The sequence below is a fragment of the Gopherus evgoodei genome, chromosome 9 (assembly GCF_007399415.2).
Source record: "Gopherus evgoodei ecotype Sinaloan lineage chromosome 9, rGopEvg1_v1.p, whole genome shotgun sequence".
Classification (NCBI taxonomy): domain Eukaryota; kingdom Metazoa; phylum Chordata; order Testudines; family Testudinidae; genus Gopherus; species Gopherus evgoodei.
The window spans coordinates 28,258,264-28,275,288 of record NC_044330.1 but is presented as its reverse complement, the minus strand read 5'-3'; the positions used below and the strand labels follow the sequence as shown (position 1 = coordinate 28,275,288).

General features: G+C 39.2%; 1 protein-coding gene across 2 annotated transcripts; it reads right to left on the bottom strand.

Annotated features, from left to right (window-relative positions):
• Positions 1-223: 223 nt before the first annotated feature.
• Positions 224-11,931, bottom strand: CLRN1 (clarin 1). 2 transcript variants are annotated; one of them, XM_030574357.1, is made up of 3 exons: positions 11,679-11,931; positions 1,821-2,000; positions 224-546 (listed from the first exon to the last, which is right to left on the bottom strand). In XM_030574357.1, the coding sequence occupies exons 1-3, from the start codon at positions 11,929-11,931 to the stop codon at positions 224-226; spliced, it is 756 nt and encodes a 251-aa protein (XP_030430217.1). The 2 variants fall into 2 exon arrangements, with proteins under 2 accessions (XP_030430217.1, XP_030430218.1); XM_030574358.1 differs by having other exon boundaries at positions 224-495.
• Positions 11,932-17,025: the final 5,094 nt, after the last annotated feature.

Below are 17,025 nucleotides of genomic sequence, written 5' to 3'. Positions count from 1 at the left end.
TCATAAAGTACTACCTGATGGGAGTAAGGATCTCTTGATCTAGTCCTAATGAGGACCATGCATACTATGCCTTTATTGTATTTACTGTGTTGACATTTATTTTAGATCTCTTGATTTTAATGTATTTCAAATTAATCATGTAAAACCAGATATATCTGGTCATTGATGAAAGTGGCTGAGATTAACCCTTTTGCTTGAAATGTTATTAAAAATCGACATCAAGCTAGTACATGAGATCAACTGCTCCAGTAGTTGTTGTTGTCTCTGACTCTTTAGATTTTGAAAAAGGAAATTCAAATCCAGCAAGCCGTATTAGCAAAACATTCAGAAAGTGCACTAAGGAGCAAACCAGGATGATCCAGAATGAATCCTGAAATTGTTCATCGTGAGTTTTAAAGATGAAACTTCCCTCTTTGTAATTTGCAATTTTCTCAGAGAGGTGGTGAATTTTCACTTCTGAAGAAAATAGTATCATGATGAGACAACTGCAAGAACCTGAAATAGAACAAGAAACATCACTGCTCCAAGAATTTCCCAACAATAAATCTTTATGCATGACAAAAATAATCAAAAAGTAAAATGCCATTTTCATTAACATTTCAATATATATTTTATGGTCACTTAACTGATTCCTTCTTGGGGGCTTCTTTTTCAGGACCTGATCCAATGGCCATAGAAGTCAATGGGATTCTTTCCATTGACTCCAGTGAATTTTGGATTAGGACCTAAATAGTCAACCATACCAAGTATTATGTCTAGTATAAGGCCTCAGTCCAGCAAAGCACATATGCAAGTGCTTAACTTGACTATTAAGCATATTAATGGGACTGCCCAGGTGCTTAAAGGTAAGTATGTAGTTAAATACTTTGCTGATCACAGTCTTAATGAACAACATCCCTTAGCACAATTACACCTCTTTCTCTCCAACTAAACTAATAGTAAAAATTTATTATAGTTTAGAGTCTAATATGCCTCATTCTCTTTACTGCAAGTGGCAGTAGATTTCATGTCCCTAATGGGCTTCTTCAGATAGGATGCTTTCCAATTGCAACCTTTACAAAATGTTAAATGCTGGCAATGAATCTGCCCCTGGCAAAGAAAGGCCCTGGGCCTGATTTTGATCTCATGCTGATGTCAGTCAGGAGTAATCCCAGTGAAGTCAGTGGTGTTGGGATAAGAATCAGGCCTATGGTTCTTGCTAATAAGACAGAGCCTTTTTCTCCCCACAGTTACACCAGTGAAATTCCACTAACTTCACTGAAGTTATGTGACTTACATCAGTGGAATGAATGGGAGAGTCAAGCCCAAGGATTCCCAGGTGGTTTCCCCAACAAATAAAAAAAAACAAACAGTTTTTTTGTGTCAGAATTTGCCGATTTCATCAAAAATAAAACATTCCATTGAGATGGTTTGAGTTTGACAAATAGAACCCTGCCTATGAGGCATGTTCTGAAACCCTACCTTAAATCCAGCCAGTTTGCCTGCCTGGCTCTTTGGGACCTGTCTGGTAGGGTGCTGAGGAACCCAGGCTCTCAAGGTCTATGGCTGCAGACTGACCAGTGGCCATGCTTCCTCCCCTGTTATGGAGAATTTTGAAGTTTTGGGGTTTGTTCAGAATCAGAACTGAACCAAAATTTAAAATAGCACAATCCTCCAAAATGAAATACCTTTCTCCGCCTGGCTATAGTTTGCAGGTTCAGATTCAATGCAGCTACAGTTCTCAGTACAGCATCATGTTTTATTAAATAGATCACTCATCTTCAGTCATTAAATATGAATAAGTGCCTAATTTAAATGCAGAACTATACTAAAGTACTTACATGAAATGAAGCTCCAAAGATATAACCCTACTGGACCATGCAGAGTTTCATAGGGATTGCCAAATGCATTGTACATGAAGAAACCTGTTCCCACCAGAGCAAAGACTATCAGTACTGTACAGAAGAGAATGACACTTACATGGATACTTGCAGGGATAATTTTGAGCAAATCTGGAAAAACTAAAAACAAAACAGAACAAAAAATTACAACAAACATTAGACAAAATTATTTTAAATCTGGGCAGGGATTTTGTGCTGCTCTGTGCTTATTGTTTTAAATTGTGCTCCTCAGAACTCAATGAAAGGAGAAAATGAAGTCATCAAATTTAATTATAAACAGATTTGCAAGGATGTTTAAAGAGAAGCACATTGTGGAATTCAGAAGTGCAAATTGGCTAAAAGAGAGAGACTAGCTTTGCAGAAAACCTCTTCTCACTTTCTTGATCACATCTAACTACATGTATTAATAATTACTGCCCTTTCTGTGCCCAGAGAGTAACTCAAAACCTTACTTTTTGATGTCCAAGCTTTTAAGAGCATTCTGTCTGAGCCAACCTTATTTGTGTTGAGCTTTTAAAGAAGGTAAATTCCACATATTTGAATTTTTAAATGCTAAAAATATGCCCTGAATCAGCATACTAAATGTTCACTCCCTACTCCCAAATGGTATTAGAATGCTTCAACATCTGTAAGTATTCCTTCTGTTACACAGTGCCTAAGGAAGAAATAAAATGCAGACTAGAGTACAACATTGCAACACCTTGGAAGTCTCCTGGGCCAAATTCAGTACTGATGTAAACAGTGGTGCAAATTATATGACGGGCATAAGTTGGTCAAGAAACAGATCCTGCTGCATGTAAGTTGCAAAGTAATGTAATTGGCACCCATTTGGCATTAAGTTTTTAATGTCCGTTAAGTTAGCCTGTCATAAAATTGGAAGAATGCAGTGGTAAATCGGCTCCAGTTTGCACAGGTCTAAATAATGACACAAGGTGCAAGAGAGTGGAAAACGCGGTCCAATGGTGGTGATAAAGAGTGTAACTTGCACATCAAGCTAGAGGGGAGAAGGTGCAAGATTACTACTGTAGATTCTGTCTCACTTGCCCATACCTTATCATGAGTGTAAATAGAGAAAGATAATGACGAGATTGTTGTTGCACAAATATCTGCTACAACCCTAGGAGTGATCGCAGTCTGAGAGTGGGCAACAGTCATGAGAGAAAACGATGTATTTCAGGACTTACTTGTATTGAGGCTTACATTCTCAATAGATGGCCTTACAAGACAATGACATCAGAACGCTTGCAACCATATAGACACATCTCCCATGAGCTGTCCCATGTGTAAATGAATGGATTTTGAGAATTGACTGTCTTGTGCCTACACTTCTGTGTATGATTGATTCACATGGCACATGAAAGACATCTGGGGATGAGTCTAACCAAAAGACAACTGCAATGAGCCTTCTGGTGGCCAGGGATGGACAAGCAAGTTGAAATAATCAAGAATTGCATGGGTTATGCTAACAGAGATAAGTCACAGAAAACTATCAGCATCCTTCTTACAGTAGTTGACTATCCAAGCTGTCCATGGGAGAAAATGGCCCTCAACATAATAGGATCATTTGAAGATCAGCATGTTATGCAAAGTTTTGCCATAGTAATGGTAGATTCATTCAAAGTGTCTGGAAGATACATTCACTGGAATGGTTACCACTTAGAGTGATTAAGTTCATGTCAGTCTTCTCCCAAGAAGGATTTCCCAAGGAACTGGTATCTGACAATGGAATGCAATTGACCTCTGAAATGCAACATTCCCTCACTAGCAATAGTATCGAGCACAAAACTGCTTGTTTATACCATCCTAGAGCTAATGGTCTAGTTGAGAAAATGAACAGACTGGTGAAAGAATGTTTGTTTGCAACTTATCAGTTTGAAAGCTTTACTTGAAACGCTGTTTGCTTACAGGACCACTCCGCACTCAACAACAGGACTATCAACCTTTGAACTGTTCAGAGGACACTAGGCCAATACACAACTTACTACCTGTCAAGGGCTCACATGTTCTTCCTTTTCCATTAAACCTTCTGATGAAACTATTTGTGAATGTGTTAAGAATAAACTGCAGAAATGCGGACAGTATGTAGATCATAAAAAAGGTGCTAAACCTCACAAGTTTCAAATTGTAGATTGCATGAAGCTACCACAGAGTTAAAAAGGACATTCAAGATATTCATGTCCTTTGCAGATAGCAGAAATCCAAGGAGATTCTGCTGTGTTAATAGATAGAAATGGAACATTTAAAGATTGTCTGTCTGTCTGCAACTCATCAGCCAGCAGCTGAAGAATAGAGTGCTAATTTTCCACCTTGGACCAGAAAACATCAATGACACTAATAATGGACAAGCTATAGTAGTAAGAATTTCTCCACTGCTTAGTCCTGTTCTTGCCTTTGCAGGTATTAGGAGAAGTGTGAGACAAAGACTGGAAGACTTTGCTAGCAGACTCAAGTCATGATTTGGAAATGACTGTTTAAAGTTTTACAATGGTTATTATTAAGGGGAAGGCTGAGTTGTATCTACCTAGATGCAGATAGCTCCCCCAGTTTGTGTTTGTAAGTTGTTCTTAATTTGTTCTCATAGGCCAGGTCCACACTACAGCGTTAAATCGATTTAACGCTGTTACCGTCCACACTACAAGGCACTTAAAATCAATTTTAAGGGGTCTTAAAATTGATTTCTGTTCTCCAGCTAAACGAAAAGAATAACCCTAAATCGATATTACTATATCGATTTAGGGTTAGTGAGGATGGAAATCGAAGTTATTGGTCCCATTCTTTTACTGAGCTACCCAGAGTGCACCGCTCCGGAAATCGATGGTAGCTTGGGACCATGGACGCACACCACCGAAGTAATGTGCTCTAGTGTGGACGCGTAAAATCGATTTTATAAAACCTGTTTTATAAAATCGATTTTACTAATATCGATTTTAAGCTGTAGTGTGGACGTACCCATAGCCTTGAAATCAGGAGTTACAATTCCCAGGATGCACTGGGGAGAAAGAGAAGAAAGAGGGTAAAAAAGGAAGACTGAGCTCTATGACAGTGTGAGGGTAATAATGTTGCCTTTGCTGTTATCAAGGTTCCTGAATCTTCCTCAAAGAGGCTCAGTGCAAAATTGGTATTTCCTTGCCTTGCATTGGAGGAATATCACAGTTAACCTACTTTAATCCCTTTTTAAATGGAAATTTTTTGTTTATGGACTAAACAATGTACTGGAACAAATGCACTCCCTTCATGAATTCTCCAAATGGCCTCCTGAAGCCAGGAACTGACAAAGGTCAAGGGTATTTTATAAGATCAGAACACTTCCTCTGAGTTTTTTTAAGTAAAACATTTAATGGAACATTTTGTGTCTGAAAACATAGTTTTGCATGTAAAAGAGGGAGGGTATTAAAGAAGTAAAAGGAAACAGTGAAGCCATAATTAAAAAATGGGGTGCCAGAATAAAGGAAGAAGGAACTGGTGGCAAAATAAGATGTATAGATATTGTGGGCCTTTTTCTGCTCTAACTCATGCTGGTTTTACACCTCTAACCAGGGGTAAAAGTAACTTAAAGGATTTACTGGTACACCAGAGTCCTGAGCATGGAGATGGGGCCTCATCCAGAAGAGGCGGGGCCTTTAAATCCCTGGGCCCTTTAAATCACCGCTGGATCCCAGGGGGCTCCTGGCTGCCATTGCTACCTTGAAGCTCTGGCAGTGGGGGTCTGGTGGTGATTTAAAGGGCCAGGGACTCTGCTGCAGTAGCAGGAGCCCTGGGCCCTTTAAATCACTGCTGGAGCCCCTGGCCACAGCCATTATCCTGGGGCTGTGGCACTGTGGCTCTGGTGGCGATTTAAAGGGCCCACGGCTCTGGCTGCTGCAGGGAGCCCATGGCCCTTTAAATCGCTGCCCGAGCCCCAGGGCTCCTGCTGTGGGATCTGGCAGTGGGGCTCTGGCTGTGATTTAAAGGGCCTGGGGCTCTGCTGCAGTAGGCGTGGTGGGAGCCCCAGGCCTTTTAAATCGCCAGCCTGGGGAAGCTGCCCCCTGCTGATATGGTCAGCAGTGTACCGGCAAGAGCCGGTACGCCATCCTGGACCATACTGGCTTACTTTCACCTCTGCCGCTAACTCAATCAGTTTGATCAGATTGCATCCTCTTTTTGGTGAATTTTGGCCCATAGAGTTTGAAGGTAGGTTGTTGCTTTGCTACTTGTTACAAGGCACAGTACTCTAAGCAGCACTAACTTGGAAGTCTCTATTTCTTTCTTTTTTAAAAATGGCCTCTATATTTTGGCTACAATTTGTTGCATGTGCAATTGTGCTCTTTGTCCTGACTACCTAAAGATATCTGCAAAGCAAACAGTTACCCATCTAAATGCGTATCAACATGGGCACAATTATGCCTGCAGTTTTGCGCCCATACTTAATTATTACTGAAGGATAAAAACTGTGCCTGCAAAACTGGAAATGTTGAGGCTTAGGCATATTTTATCAGACACAGTATAAAATAAAATGTTAGGAAGTATATATAGTTTTAGCACCTGTTGTATTAGGTTTTAGCTATTAGTTCAAATTATGTCCATACCTACCCAGTTCAGGGTGGATAGTGAATCTGATTTTCTATAAGTAATTTTTAATCACTCGTGTTTAATGACAACAAATATTTTAAAACTAATCATAAAACAAACTTAACTGCATCCGATCCACAGGGGCATGATTAAACTGGGGGTAATAACGCCTCAAATTGCCTTGCTGTGGTTATAACATGCTGAGAAAGAGAGCTAAGTAGGAGCCTCACATAAATTTATCTACCTTGTAAAATGTTTACCAGCAAACAGTTTTGCAGCCAGCAATGCAGTAAGCATGAAAAAGCAGGTAATGCAACATTTATATCCATGATTATATTAAAAGCAAATTAATTATATTTAAGCAAACATTTGTAAAAATTTGTTCGGAGCATTTTTAAATGTAACCTTTAACATTGTCTAAAATTGTAATGGCGCACTACAGCGAGTCCAGGCATTCAAATTCCCTGTTCCTTGCCCGTTATCCCCTCTCAGTCCACTGTGAGAAGAACGGTTTAAAGCACCATTAAAACTCTACTTGTCTTGACCGATGTTGATGGACATAACCATTATGTAGTTATGGTTTTCTATCAACTTGCCTTGATAGTCCCTGAGGAGTACAATCTCATCAATGCTTCTCTAATCCCATGATGAAACATGTCCAACTGCAGAATCAAATCTCATAAAATCAGAATTATTAAGACAGGAATTCCTCAAATACCAGATTATATATTTTCAGCACTTATCAAGAACTTTGCATTTAAAACTAGCCATGTACATAAAGGTCAGTTCAAACACTTATAACCATTAGTAGAATAGTTACAGAACTGCTGTTCATCAGCAACAAACAACCTCTCTGATAATGCTGCTACCACCGACAGGCAGGAGCAAAGTCTTTTCTACCTTCAAGACATCAGACTACAGTTGCAATTAACTCCTTACTATTTAGTGTCTAATTTTCAAAATGTGTGTGCATGCCCAAAACTATGTACAGACGCTCCCCGACTTACACAAGTGTTCCATTCCGGAACGCCTTAGGTAAGTCGAATTTTGCGTAATTCGGGAACGTATACCTGACAATTTATGCAAAAAATAAAAAAGTTTACAGAACTTACGGAACTTTTTCTGCAAATCTGGATTTGCATAAGTCAGGTTTGCGTAATCCAGGGAGCATCTGTATAGGATTGCATGCCTAATTTGCAAGAACATTTACCACAATTGCATGTATAAATCAGGTGTTTGCAAATGCTATTTCTGTTGCAAGCCACTCATTAGATATTTGCACATCCGAATACCCAGGTTTCATGCACAGTCCCAGTCACTGCACATGCATAGTTCTGAAAATGAAGCCCTTCATTTATTCTTTATATTACACATTTGCTTTCTTACTAGCCAAAATAGTACTCACTAATCACAGTAGTATCAGTGTAAATGGTATACATTTTAGCACTATGCCAATTAAGTTAGTGATAAACTAGGGAAAACATAGTCTTTAGTCCATGTGGACTAAAGTGTATATTACACATTCTATCACAAATAAGGTTCTCTAGAATTAAGCCTTGGAGCACTAGTGAATGTTTTGGGATAAAGTACAATACTGCATACTTAATAAGATCTATTTTTTATTTTAAGAAAACATACAGCTGCATTATATTGGCTGTTTCCCTTGACAGCTACATCTAGAATTTTAAAATTGTATAGGTGACATATCAGGAAAAATTAAATTCAGCAGTGATGTTGTATTGAAAGAAAAACATTTCTTCATTATAATGAATGAATTTGTGTGCTAGGTATGAATGCCAATGACCTTTAGAAAATGAACTGCCGACCCAGAAACTGATGAGAATCAGCCAGAGTAAATGAAGCAGAAGGCTTTTCCTAGCCTAACGGGGTTTGCTGGCAGACCAAATTCATTTTACAATTAAAAGAGAGAGAGTGGTCAGTAGGGAACATTTAATGGGAACAAACATAGAACTAAATCATTTAACCTATTTTCCAGACTGTTTCCTCTCAGAGGTGTTACAGTGTACTTCAGTGCATTAAACTGTGGACACATATATCATACTACTTCCTGGGACATTTATAATGACTTCCAGAGAATTTGTGTAGACTCTGTGTGTATTCCCACAGATATGGAGAATGTCAACTAATGTATCTCAGTAATTGGGCTCTGTGCAGGTGAAATCCTTCCTTAGATGCAGATATTAAGATACCTTATCATATTTAAACACAAAAGTCACATGCATTTGCTCTTTCAGCTAATTAAAAAATAGTCTGAGTTATTTGTAAAGGGAACATTAACTCCTCCGTCATCCACTCTCTGTGAAAGTTCACAGAGACAAAAATGCTTTAGTGACTGATTTTCCAAAGGGATGTCTTTATAAGATTTATGCTGTAACCTGGTTGCAGCAGGTCATCCTAGCAGGATTCTACAGTTAGATGTACACTAGGGCCAGTAATCACTTCCTGGTATTCTCTTCTGAGAACACTACAATGAAATATTCCTGGGCATGTAAATAGGATTTACAATGGGTTTGTAATACAAGGGGAAAATCTATTCAAATAACAATGCAATGCCACATATTTAATTTAGATAAAAGGAAGGCAACATATACTAGTGGTTCACTTAGGGAAATGAGAGCTAGGAGTCCTGACTCTCTGCTGATTTGTTTTATGTTTTATGTTTTATGTTATTGAATAAGTCATTTAGACTCCAGTTCTGGAAAGCAGTGAAGTATATGCTTAAACTGCTTTAAGTACATGGTTAAGGGCCCTCCTCAGGAAAATGGGTGCATTCCTGAATCAGAAGCCTGAATCTTTGTATCTCATTTTCTCCATTTGTAAAATTGGGATAATAATATTTGCTAGAGTTGCTTGTATTATTCTTAGCACAGCCTCTTTTTTGCTTATGAAATATGTGCAAACATTGCAATTTCCTCATATTTATTCATTACTCAAATGCATTTGATGAATTTTTAAAGAATATTTTTCCCATGTGGAATGATCACATAATTCACTGTGGATGGATTATCCAGTGCTCAATTTTTAACATTCCACACTGTGTTTTGCTATGATTAGTTAGATACCTCACCTAGTATTGTTTCTGTTCATCGATTGGATGTGCATGCATGCACTTCTGGGTGCAGTTACTTGTAGGTGTGAAGAATAACATTCTGGTGAATGCAACTTTGAAATTAATGTTTAGTGAATATTTATGGCAGTAAAGTTCATTTGAATGTATGGTCCCAGAAAGCTCATCCAAAGGGTATATCTCCAGTGCAAAATAAAAAGGTGAGTTCTTAACTCATATTAGCTAACCCAAGAGAGCTAACTCAGATTAAAATAGCAGTAAAGGCACAGCAACTTGATTTTTAACTTGGACTAGCAGCTTGAGTTAAAGCCTGTAGGGGAGTCGGGTTGAACACAAGTTGCTAATTTAAGCTAAAAACCAAGTTTCTGCATCTTTACTGCTATTTTAATGCATGTTAGCTAACCCAGACTAGCTAATGTGAATTAAGAAAATGCCTTTGTCTTCCCTGCAAAATAAAAAAAAAAAAATTAAAAAAAAACCTCAGAGTGCAAGTACAAGGGAGAAAATTCATTTAAAATGGGAGTAGCTATTTATGGAAAATTTGTTGCAGTATTTTCCCAGCTCTAAACTCCACTTTAATAAAGCACTTTCAGATCCTTTGATTTATTATTATAAATCATTACAAACCTATTAAGAGCACATTCATAATTTCTCTTTGTATAGAAGCAGAAGTGATATCAGATTAGAAGTGACCCATTCAGAACAGACTAGTAAATCATTTTGGTAATGACTAGTTCCATGAACCCAGCCAGCCTAGGCTAGGAAAATGTATTATAACCCTTTTGCTTTACAATATGAGGACAATGCAAGTGTTGTAATAACTCAAGGCCCAGTTCTGCAACACTTCCTCATGCTTAGTAGTCCCTGTTTGAGTGAAAGCCAGTAGAACTACTTGTCTAAGTAAATTTTCCTCAGCGTAAGCATCAGAGAATCAGGCTCTCTGCTGGAACTTTTGCAAAAATTCATTAGTCCTTCACAAATTCTCAAGCTGCTGGGGAGACAACCTCCCCACCCCAATCATGTGATTCCCAGCTTTGTCCTTAACCAGTCTTAACAACTCCATTACCTTAATGAATATGAACTAAATACAGTCAGTGCTCTGTTGTGCTATCTGCATTATCATTTGCAGTTCATAATATCTACCTATGAAATCTAATTCTTTGGGATTTAGTAGAATGCTCTGAAAATTCATCCCAAACTGTAACCTGCAGGGTAGAACATCAGCATATGGTGACAGCCAGGAAAGTAATAAAGAGAACTGTCTTAAGCAGACCCATTAAGGAATTTAGACATATCAAAGTTTAACAGCAAACTAAATGAATTTGGTCTACTACCTCTGCAAAAATAGTATATAGTAAATTTTTTCTGATGCATAATCTGATAACCTTACTTCACCACAGATGATTCATGCAAGTAATTTACTAGTATTCTTTCAGAAGACTGCTTCCAAATTGTCTTTTGTAATAATAATTTCATGTGGCATATTATGAGATACATACGTAAAACAAAGCTCCATTTGCTATTATCCATTTAATATGTTGCTATATATAAACTGTATGTTCACTTGATCAATTTATTCATTTTATCCTTGAAGATGAACAGGTTATGAATATTGCATGTAAATCAAAACAATTTCTAACAATCTCCTTCCATTAAACTCTGTATCTGTCAGATACCCAATTCAATTTGCAGGTCAATTAATTGAACAGCTACTAGTATAAACCCAGTATGTTTTCCCAATTAATGCAGCAGATTGTTAGAGTTTGCTGCTATGTTCTTCAAAAGCAGTAAATGAGGCTTTGCACTGGCTTTCTAATAGGGCTGCTGTTACCTTACTGCTGTTGATTTCACAATAGAACATAAAATAGACAACAAAATTATTCTTTCAAAGCAACAAAAAAGTAGGGGGACATAGCTATTTGTTGTAATAAACTATAATACAGGTGCATTGAAATTGTCACTAATATCATAACTAATATTAGTAATAAGGTAGTTTAAATGTTAAGTTGGACACACTTCAGAAACAATACCATTTTATCATAGAATATTTCACACTCGTTAAAACTCTTAAGTAAATAAGAACACACTGAAGCATTTGTCTGCTCATTATCATGGTAGTATGCACTAAGGTTTTAAATAATTCAAATGTCATTGTTACTTACATGAAAATCGAAAAGGTCTCCCTCCTAGCCCACATTGTCTAACACGCTCCCCATAGAAAAGCCCATACCGAATTTCACCAATAAACTTCTCCAGTTCTGGTCCTGTAGCGTTGACAAGCAGAGCTCCAGTTTTGCACAGTATTTTTCCTTTAATCCATAACTGAGTTCCGATAGCTGCTGCAATGCCTAGAGCACAAGCAAAGCTTAACACCCCAGCTATGCAAAATATGACTTTCTTCTGTTGGGCTGGCATGGCTGCTTGCAAAGTCCTTTCTAGAGAAGGAACAAAACTTTTAATGAGAGCAAAACTATCTTCATCACATCAGCGAAGCAGACATACTATCCAACCCGAAAACTGGAGTTTCAAGTCAGTGATAGCCCATCCCCTCATAGTACTAGTATGCTGCTATAATGCTAAGTAATCTCCCTGCAAGGAAGCTTTTAATTCTTTTTTCCCTTTCCCCCTGTGTAATCCTAATTTATATACAAACACTTTAAAAAAAAAAGCTGTAAAATAAAACTGTTTGCAAAGTGTTTTTCAGCATATCCTCTGTGTTACTTGATAACAAAGGTTTAAGATAACAGATGGAACCCTCTGTGTAATTTGATGAATGTTTCTCCTCTTCTTCCTCTGTCTGACTGGGTGAGCTGAAAATTACAGAAATAGGTTTGGCTGCCAGGTGACATTATCAGCTGTCCTAAAAGTTAACTTCTGTAGGTGGTTTTAATTTTCCAGTGATAACTCTGAAAACTAGCAACATATAGCATTTCTGATTGTTTCAGTATTCCTTGTGCAGTGCAGAGAACCAGAGACTGAGACAGAAATCCTAAGTGGAATGTCCTTTTCCCCATCAAGATCTCCTTTATAACAGGGCTAGTGTGTTTTGCTAAATAGTACTTTGTTTAAAATACGTGGCTGGATGCCAGCTTGTTGGCGGATTTTGGACAAATATATATTTGAATTTGGGTTTTAGATATAAGCAAATAATTTCCATTTGTTTTACTCTTATACAGTAATGTTATTCATCGCAGTTATGTAGTTAGGACCTAATTCTGCAAACACTTATGCATATACCTAGTTTTTTGTGCATGTGAGTTGAAGTCAGTGGGACTACTCATACGCATACATTTCTTATATGCATGTTCTTATGTGTTTACCAGATCAGAGCCTCAGAGAGGACCAGATGCATAGGTGAGTAAGCTGGGATGGTTGACTACTTGCCATCTCAACACTTTTTGTAAAACACTAGGGTCTTGTCTATACTAAAAAGTTGCACCAGTTTAACCAAACTATTTTAGAAATGGATTTAGCTAACTCAATAAAAACTCTTTGGATGGACACTCTTAAATTTGTTTAAGAGCACCTTATATCAATTAAGCTTAAACTGATTCCTTACTATTAAGCTAAATCCCTTACATTAATTCTTGCACAGGTTTAACTAATTGGATTTAAAGCAAGACTTTTTAGTTAAATTGATACAAGTTTGTGTATCAACAAGACCTAAAATAGGATAGTCTTCTGTACGGTTTAAATTTAAATAAACCTGTGTTCATGGTTGTGATAATAGATGTAACCAAGAGATGGCGCACTGCTTTATCAATAGAATCAGACTTATACTATACTCTGCACTAAATGCATAGGTGTTTTTGAAAATTCTTGGTTAGGAGGAATACCCTGAACACTTCCAGGTAACATATTACACAAACATCACAAGTACAACAGCACAGAAACCACACAAAACAAAAACTCCTGGGAATCATTTGAAAGAAAGCATGTAGCTTAAAAATGAAAGAACTGAGGTATGTCTACACTTGCCAGTAGATCGGCACTGCTACAATTGATGCAGCAAGTGTTGATTTAGTGGGTCTGGTGAAGACCCCCTAAACTGATGGGAGAGCACTCTCCCATCAATTTGTGCACTCCACCTCCCTGAGAAATGTGAGGGAAGTTGATTGGAGAAGCTCTCCCACTAACATAGCGCAGTGTAGCCACCGCAGTAAGTGGATTTAACAATGTTGACTTCAGTTACATTATTCATATAACTGAAGTTGTGTAAGTTAGATCAATTTACTGTGGTATTGTTAGCATTCAGGGCTGGTCTACAGCACCCCCTGTTAACGGAAAGCCCCTACCTGTGGGAATTTTATTTGATAAGGCTAGATTCTGATCCCCTTTCTCATTTTGAGTAGTACTTTACTCCACAGAGAGTTCCATTGTGTCAATAGTGTTACTTGTGGAGTAAAATATTATTCCCCAGGAGCCAGAGTATCAGAGTCTGGCACTCATTTTTTTAGTGTTTAATTTAAAAATATCTAAAACAAATAAACTCTCAGGGTCAGTGTAGTGGAGTGGTCACCCCGCTCCCGCCCTGAAGAGGTTAAAGCAGCCCTGGAGAGGGCTGCAGCTGGGAAAAGGGAGGCTGATGGGGAAAGCAGCCACAACTGTGGCCAGCTTAATCAGGGTCCAGCTGGCCCTTATAAGAGGGCAGTGGGCCAGAAGCTAAGAGCCACATTCTCTCTCTAGCTTTTTGAGAGAGAAGGACCTGGCTGCCTGGGAGCTGAGAAGGGTACCTGAGGTGGAGCAGTGCTGGGGAAGGGCAGAGGGAGCTGGGGAACTCCAGCCAGGAAAACCCCCAGACTGCAGGCCTTGCAAAAAGGGCCAAATAGGTACTAGGGCTGCAGCGGGGCAGCCCAGAAATAGGCAAAGGCAGCAGGTCCTAACCCACTTGCCAGTGATGAATGGTTTACAGACTGCAGTCAGCTCCAGGGAGCAGAGGCTAGATGATGACTGGCAGTAGCCACTGAGGTAAGGTGGGTTTAGAAGGTTGGGGGTTCTCCTGGGAAGGGAGACCCAGAGCAAGGGGGTACTGTGGTGGGCCGACCCCTAGGCAAAGGGCACCGGGGTCTGGGCGGGAAATGGGGCCAGCAGCAGGCAAGACACTAGCTTGCAGAGGGTGCTGCGGGCTGAAAAGAGCTAATTCCTGAGATGGCCCTCAGGAGGCGCTGTGCCAGTGAGTCGTCACTCTGCAACAGTCAGGCTCAAGACTCATGATTTCAGAGAGGCTACTCCAAGGGTAAGGTACTACTCAGCTTGAGTAAGGGTGGGGAATCTTGCCTGTAATCTTAAATTTAGCCACACTTGATTTGTAGTCTGCTGGCCTAATTCAGCTTTTATGCAAGTGTGATTTAGGAGTGACCCCAGTGAAGCTATACTGCTATGGCAGTATGTGAATGAAAGGAAAATTAGGTTCTTTTAACCATAAGGGTGGGGAATTGTTTGATGGGGAAGCGGATTTATGCTGGGTTGTTTTTAAAATCACTGTATTTAGAATATATTATTAAAGTATGTCAAGGAGGACTAGAGTGTATGGATAGTTTCCTTTTAGCATATTTATAAATCTAAATAAATACAATAAATCTTCTGGTATATGAGGCAGATATTAACTTTTCAGGTCTCTGAGAACTTGAGGCCCAGTCCTGCAAACTCTTGTCCATGCAAGCAGTCCTGAATGGTCCATGAATAGCGTCGTTGAAGTCCATGACGCTACTCACAAAAGTAAAGGTCTGAAGTATTATTATTATTATTTATTATTTCATTAATTTAACAATTCTTTTGAAGTAGTGGTTAGAGACCTCAGCAAGAACAGGGGCCCCATTGTGCTAGGCACAAACTCTTTACTCAGGTTAAGTTTCCAACTAATTTAGGGCCATATTCTGATAACCTTACTTCCATGAAGTGGCAGCTTACTCCAAGAGTAGTTCTATCAACTTTAATAGGAATACTGAGTACTCATTGTATTTTGAAGGAAAAGGGCTATTGAAATCTGGCCATTGGCAATTAAGGGTGGGATTTTTCAGAAGTGCTCAGCATTCGCCTAACTCTGCTCCCGTCAAAGGCAATGGTAAAACTCCTGTTGATTCCAAATGAGAGCAGAGTTGGGCGAATGCTGAGCACTTGTCCAAATCCTGCCCTGTATACTGAGCTATCTTAACTGAAATGCTTTTAATTGAAAGATACAGTAGAGCCTTGCTAATCCATAAATCTCACACCTGTCCTCTCTAATTCACAGAGATATCTTTGTGTCTCCCTATATATCACTCAAAATTTTATACTAAAATGCAAGTGATGTTACCAATAAACCCTCATTGTTCTTAGAAAACAGGCTGCAAGACATCTACTGGTACATTCTTTTCATAAGTAATTTGGACTAACTTGCGGTTGCTCAGATAAACAAGTGAGGTGCATTTTTCTCGTGGAGTCAGCCTAACATTGATTGGAGCAGAAGGGCCTTGGGCACCGCACGCTTTCACAAAGAACCACTGTCAGTGTCAACTTGTCAGCCCACATCTTGCAAAAACCTCCATCCGTTGCAGATGCTCCTGTCATACTCCCAATGATGCACACACTGGGGCAAATGGGGAAGAAAGCAGGTGGGCCTCTTTATGCCCTCTGAAGGCCCCCCAAAATGGGTGCCTAGGGATGTTTGCTCATATAACTAAATACTCCTGCTCCATTACAAGAGTAACTGAAGTTCCTCACAATAACAGTTTTAGGGCTAAATATAAATAGTGGCTTCTCTGCAAGACCAGAGCGAAGGACAGCACCCAGTTGTGCTGTCCCAGGCCAGAGCAGAATCAGAGAGTCATAATCCAGTTGTTGGTTCCTTCCTGGCTGCAGGAGGGATTGAAATTATACTGATTGCACAGATTATTTCTCTGTCTAAACCTGCTCAGCTGCACTGACCCATGCAAAAGCCATGGCTGGATAGATAGATACATACTGTGCACTGGCCCATGCACTAGTTTGGGGGTAGAGTCAAGGATCCACCCACTCCCAGCCTGCCTGTACAGGAGGCTGAGTAGCAACTCTGCAGAATGATATAGATATGCATAGTCCTGACATGGGAAAGAAGCAGGCTTTCTAATGATTCCTTACTCCCCTACATGCTCACATAGGGGGAGTGACAGTCTTGTCCTTTACAAAGATGGAGATTAACCCTTTCCTCGCTTCCCCATGGCCACAGTGTAGACACCTCATGACAGAGACCCACTGCAAATCACTGAGGTTAGTGAAGTTATACTAATCTAAAACAATATATTTTCAAATATAAGCCCCAAGATGTGATGTAAGTTTAGAAGAATGAATGTGCTTTGAGGCAATTCAGTGCTGACCTGACTTTTGCCTGTGCTAACAGGTGGGTAAAAGGGTATATGTTCTCATTATTAGTAGTATTCAGGTACCTCTTCTCTTTGTGACCTTTCCCGAGCTTTTGTTTGGTGACAAGGTGTCAGGAGCTGCAGGTTGGTACTGTTAATATTTCTTGTTACTGAATTGTGTCACAGCTGT

Excerpts from the sequence above, each read along its gene's own strand:
- CLRN1 (XM_030574357.1), bottom strand. The coding sequence starts at position 11,931 with ATGCCAGCCCAACAGAAGAAAGTCATATTTTGCATAGCTGGGGTGTTA. Across the intron at positions 2,001-11,678 it reads GAGACCTTTTCGATTTTCAT|TTTTTCCAGATTTGCTCAAA; the intron begins GTAAGTAACAAT and ends TTTTGTTTTTAG. Across the intron at positions 547-1,820 it reads TCTTTGGAGCTTCATTTCAT|ATTTATTGTTGGGAAATTCT; the intron begins GTAAGTACTTTA and ends TCATGCATAAAG.